The sequence below is a fragment of the Nicotiana tabacum genome, chromosome 5, assembly GCF_000715075.1.
Source record: "Nicotiana tabacum cultivar K326 chromosome 5, ASM71507v2, whole genome shotgun sequence".
NCBI lineage: Eukaryota > Viridiplantae > Streptophyta > Magnoliopsida > Solanales > Solanaceae > Nicotiana > Nicotiana tabacum.
In genome coordinates this window covers 80,147,327-80,151,944 of record NC_134084.1, presented here as the reverse complement: position 1 = coordinate 80,151,944, position 4,618 = coordinate 80,147,327, and the positions used below count along the sequence as shown (strand labels likewise).

General features: G+C 32.6%; 1 protein-coding gene across 1 annotated transcript; it reads left to right on the top strand.

The window, feature by feature from the left end:
• Nucleotides 1-637: 637 nt before the first annotated feature.
• LOC107792616 (uncharacterized) lies at nt 638-3,731 on the top strand. The gene is made up of 3 exons (XM_016614853.2): nt 638-1,041; nt 1,748-1,977; nt 3,410-3,731. The coding sequence occupies exons 1-3, from the start codon at nt 693-695 to the stop codon at nt 3,686-3,688; spliced, it is 858 nt and encodes a 285-aa protein (XP_016470339.1). The 5' UTR covers nt 638-692; the 3' UTR covers nt 3,689-3,731.
• Nucleotides 3,732-4,618: the final 887 nt, after the last annotated feature.

Here is a 4,618-nt window from a genome sequence, read left to right as displayed (position 1 = left end):
ATCTGCCTACCCTTTAAGTAGCGACCAACGTTGGTCGCCATTTTTATATTATATATATTTATATTTTATAATTTTTTTAAAATAATAATATAATTATTAAAATTTTGTAGGTGGGTCCCACTTTAGCGACCAATATTGGTCACTAATCTCCGTAAATGTTTGACCAAGAAAGTCTGACCAGTCCAGTCAACATTTTGACTAATATAGCAACCAAGTAGCGACCAACCTTGGTCGCTATTTTGTTTCTTTTATTTATTTTATTATTTTCGCTAGTTTAGCGACCAACTTTGGTCGCTTTTTCCCACAGACCAATTTTGATCGCTAAATTTTGGTCGTTTTTTTTCGGATTTCTAGTAGTGTCTCTAAAACATCTTTTGAATATTATTTGTGTTATTTATAAAATTTATTTTCAGATAAACGTGTCACACCACCAAAAACTAGTTTGATAAAAGGGGACCATCTGTTTAATGTCTACCAACAATCTTGCTGGAGCCTATCAACTCATGGACCATGCATGTTACGTTACACAGGCAGGTCTACAAACCATATCTTCATAACATCTGAAACACGTTTTTCTATTTAAAAATTAAATGAACAGATTCAGAATTAACACCTATAAATGTACGTTTTATATTAGAACCATATCATAGCATAATAAACACCGAAAAACTGCTAGCAAGTCCGATAGCAATATGACAACTCAAAAGAAGAGCAATATGGCAGACCATTTGGAGCCATGGCGCCAATTGCAAGGCAAAGTGGTGTTTGTCACCGGTGCATCGGCGGGACTCGGCCGTGAATTCTGCCTTGACCTAGCTAGGGCAGGCTGTAAAGTCGTGGCAGCCGCTCGTCGGGCGGACCGTTTGAAGTCCCTTTGTGATGAAATTAATATAATGGCTAGTTCAAATACTAATCTTGTTAGAGCTGTGGCTATTGAACTTGATGTTACTGCTGATGGTCCAACTATTGAAGCATCTGTAAAGAAAGCTTGGGATGCTTTTGGCTACATTGATGCTCTTATTAACAATGCTGGTGTTAGAGGTAATGTATGTAGGTTAAGTCTAATGTAGGTGTGTACAAAATTTTGATAGGCTGGAGCCCGTTATACTATAAGTAGCACAGAAACCTTTAACCAGAAATGAAAGAATTTTTTAAAGTATATTGTTTTCACTTAAACAAGGAATCCCTTTTTTGGCATTTTATTTGAGAAAGAGAGCTATGGTAAGGTCAGTTCCTATAGTCAACTTTATTGGTAAGGTACTAAGGTAATACTCTAGTCAACTTCAGATAAGTAAGTAATTCTGTATCATATTCATAAAATATTCATATTTGACACTTATAGTGGAGCTAGAAATTCATAGAGGTGAATTCCAAAAAAAAAAAAATATGTCACATCTCATATTTCAACCTGTAAACTATTTTGTTTTTAAAAAAAACGCCTGTAACCTAATAAAATCTTTGAACTCCTCGGCCACTAAAATAAATCTCCCCTTGCGCCGAAGGGAATTCAATAGTTTATACATAATTAAGAAAACTATTTTTGCACTCTTTTCAGAGTATACTTTTCCAGCAAAAGAAATTCAACTGAACCACAAGTTATCCCCCCAATATTAAAATAGAGAATTTACGAGTGAACTTTTACTAGGAGTAATTACTTATAGTTTATGGTGTTCTTTTTCGAAAATGATTGAATTTGGTAGGCTGCTTTAGCTCCATATATAATCTGAATCTACATTTGTGTTTATAGGTGGAATAAAATCAGCAGTAGATATTTCTGAGGAAGAGTGGCGCAATACTTTAGAGACAAATTTGACAGGATCTTGGCTAGTTTCCAAGTATGTTGGAAGACGCATGAAAGCTGCAAAAAGGGGAGGCTCCATTATTAATATTTCATCTATTTCTGGTTTAAATAGAGTTTTAACGCGTGGGGGTATTGCCTATAGCTCCTCCAAGGCCGCCATGGATTCCATGACAAAGGTTATAACCTAATGTCCAAACTTATCTTTCATGAAAAATAGGGTGCGTTTGGTATAAAGTCATTTTCTGGTGTTTGGTTCTTATAAAATACCTTTCATGAAAAATAGTTTCCACCAAAAGGGAAAGATTACTTCCACCATTTTCCACCAAAAGTTATTCTCCTTGACATTTATGCTAAGTGCTAAATTCATAAACCAACACTTGGACATTATAATCGATTTTTAATACTCAAAGTTTTAATCAAACACCGGTTTGCTATATTATTATCGAACTTTAATAAATGATTCTTTCTGTAGAAAATATTTTCAACTCTCCGACCAAAAGATATTTTGTCAAAAAACCTTTGTTTTTTTAATTCTAATTGTTCCTTTTTTTCTTTTCTTTTTTTGTCATCAACAATATAATAACATGTAATAAAACAAGTGCTTTTAAAAGTTCTAAAACAAGATATAGAACCCGTTTGGATTGGCTTAAAAAAGTGGCTTTTAAGTATAAGTGCTTAAAAGTACTTTTACGTGTTGGAGCTTGTTTTATAAATAAGCAGTTAAGTGTTTGGATAAAAGTGCTGAAACTTAAAAAAAAATATTGAAGTATTTTGTAAATAAGTGTTGGTAAGCACTTGTTTCTGTAAAATGACCGAACTATCCTTAAAGTTGTTAACACTATAAAGAAAATGATTATGATAATATTTATTCTAAATTAATACATATATAAAAAAAATTATAATTTAGTTCATTTTCAATTTAAACTGATTGCCTAAATATAAATCATTTATTTAGATAACATGCAATAATCTATTATTTCACCAAAATATATTTTTTCGTCTCATAGCTTCAAATTCTTTGTTAACATGTAGACTCATTGAAAATTTTGATTTAGAATATAGTTTCACCAATTTAAAAAAAATGAGGGATTCAACAGCAATCGTTTTTAAAAAAAATGTTATGGAACCAAAAAAGAAACTAAAACAAAACAAAGAGTTCGACAGTGATGGAATTTGGAAGGCACAAATTGGAAATGGCAAAGGAAAGGAGAAAAAGAAAAGATTATGGAATTTGGAAGGCAGTGATTGAAAATGGCGAAGGAAAGGAGAAAAAGAAATGATTGAGTATTTTGGAAATTATACATAAGTATCAGGGATAACAATGTAAAATACTTGATCAAAGAGGGGTGGCTTTTAAGCTAGAAAAAAAAAGTTGGAATTATCCAATTTATCACTTTTGGCTTAATTTGGACCTTTTGGCTTAAAAACATTTGACCTTTAAGCCGATTTTTAAGTTTGCCAGCTTTTAAGCCCATCCAAACAAGCTCTTGGTCCCAAGTAGGATTTTTCAAAACCTTTCTCGTCGCTTCTAATTTATTTCAACATTTCTTGCTTTCCCATCTTCAGAAATCTGTAAATTGACATTTTGATATATCTGTACATTTGCAGATAATGGCATTAGAATTGGGAGAAGGCAACATTAGAGTGAATGCAATAGCTCCAGGGATTTTCAAATCGGAGATTACTGAGAAACTAGTAGAACAGGATTGGCTAAAGAATGTAGCAACAAGAACTATTCCACTGAAAACATTTGGAACCACAGATCCAGCATTAACTTCACTAGTGAGATATTTGGTCCATGACTCTTCCAACTATGTATCTGGCAATATCTTTATTGTTGATGCTGGTTATACTCTACCTGGCTTCCCTATCTTTTCTTCTCTATAAGTTATATCACTTGAACAGGAATACTAGTATATTATTGATAGAATATTTTTCTTTTATTAGGAATGTGGTGTATGCATGACATTTTTCAATAATACATATATCTACTTAATCTTGTTGGAAGAGTCCAACTCAAATACAATAATGAACAGTAGCAGTACATTAACATGCCCCTTTAAGCTGACATGATTGAGAAGAAATGTGAAGCTTGTCACGAAGAACTGAAAACCGATGAGACGATAAACCTAATGTCTACAAGTTATCTGTTAGTAGATATATAGCGAACCAAAATAGACCAGCTGCAACATGTTCCCGAATAAACTAAAAATTAATCTCTAAATATTTGGTACGATGATGATAAACAGGATCAGCAGACAAATATAAAAGCACTAATGTTATCACATAGTACCAAAGGGGGCTCAGAAATAGAATTACCCAAGTCACGAAGCTGATGTTGAATCCATGTTAATTCCACTATGGTATGAGCTAAGGCTCGATGTTCGGCTTCAGTACTAGAGCAAGGGACAGTAGATTGCTTCTTACAACTCCAAGATATAAGATTTGGACCAAAAAAAATGTCAAAACCAGTATTTACAACACTAGCAAATCTAGTTAGCATTTACCTGTGAATATGGTTTCTAGTGCAACCTATGTACTGATTTTATAATATATTCAAATGTTATCATTTCAAAACAAAAAAAAATAAAATAGTAGTAAGTATCAGTCAAAAACATGCTTATAAGTTATAACAATAAAATTCCTCACTTATGATAAAAACTTCTGAACTTAAGTTCGAAATCCATCATGTATGGATAAAACATTCATTGGCATTTCTTCAAACACGTACCATCCATTCATATTATAAGTTTGTCCCTACATTCTTACTTTACAAAGCTTACTCATATGCAAGGCCAAACTTGATTGGAACATCAA

What these genes read in the sequence shown, in the direction of transcription:
- LOC107792616 (XM_016614853.2), top strand. Translation starts at nt 693, where the DNA reads ATGACAACTCAAAAGAAGAGCAATATGGCAGACCATTTGGAGCCATGG. An exon ending in TAACAATGCTGGTGTTAGAG is followed by an intron (nt 1,042 to 1,747) that starts GTAATGTATGTA and finishes TTGTGTTTATAG; the next exon opens with GTGGAATAAAATCAGCAGTA. An exon ending in CCATGGATTCCATGACAAAG is followed by an intron (nt 1,978 to 3,409) that starts GTTATAACCTAA and finishes GTACATTTGCAG; the next exon opens with ATAATGGCATTAGAATTGGG.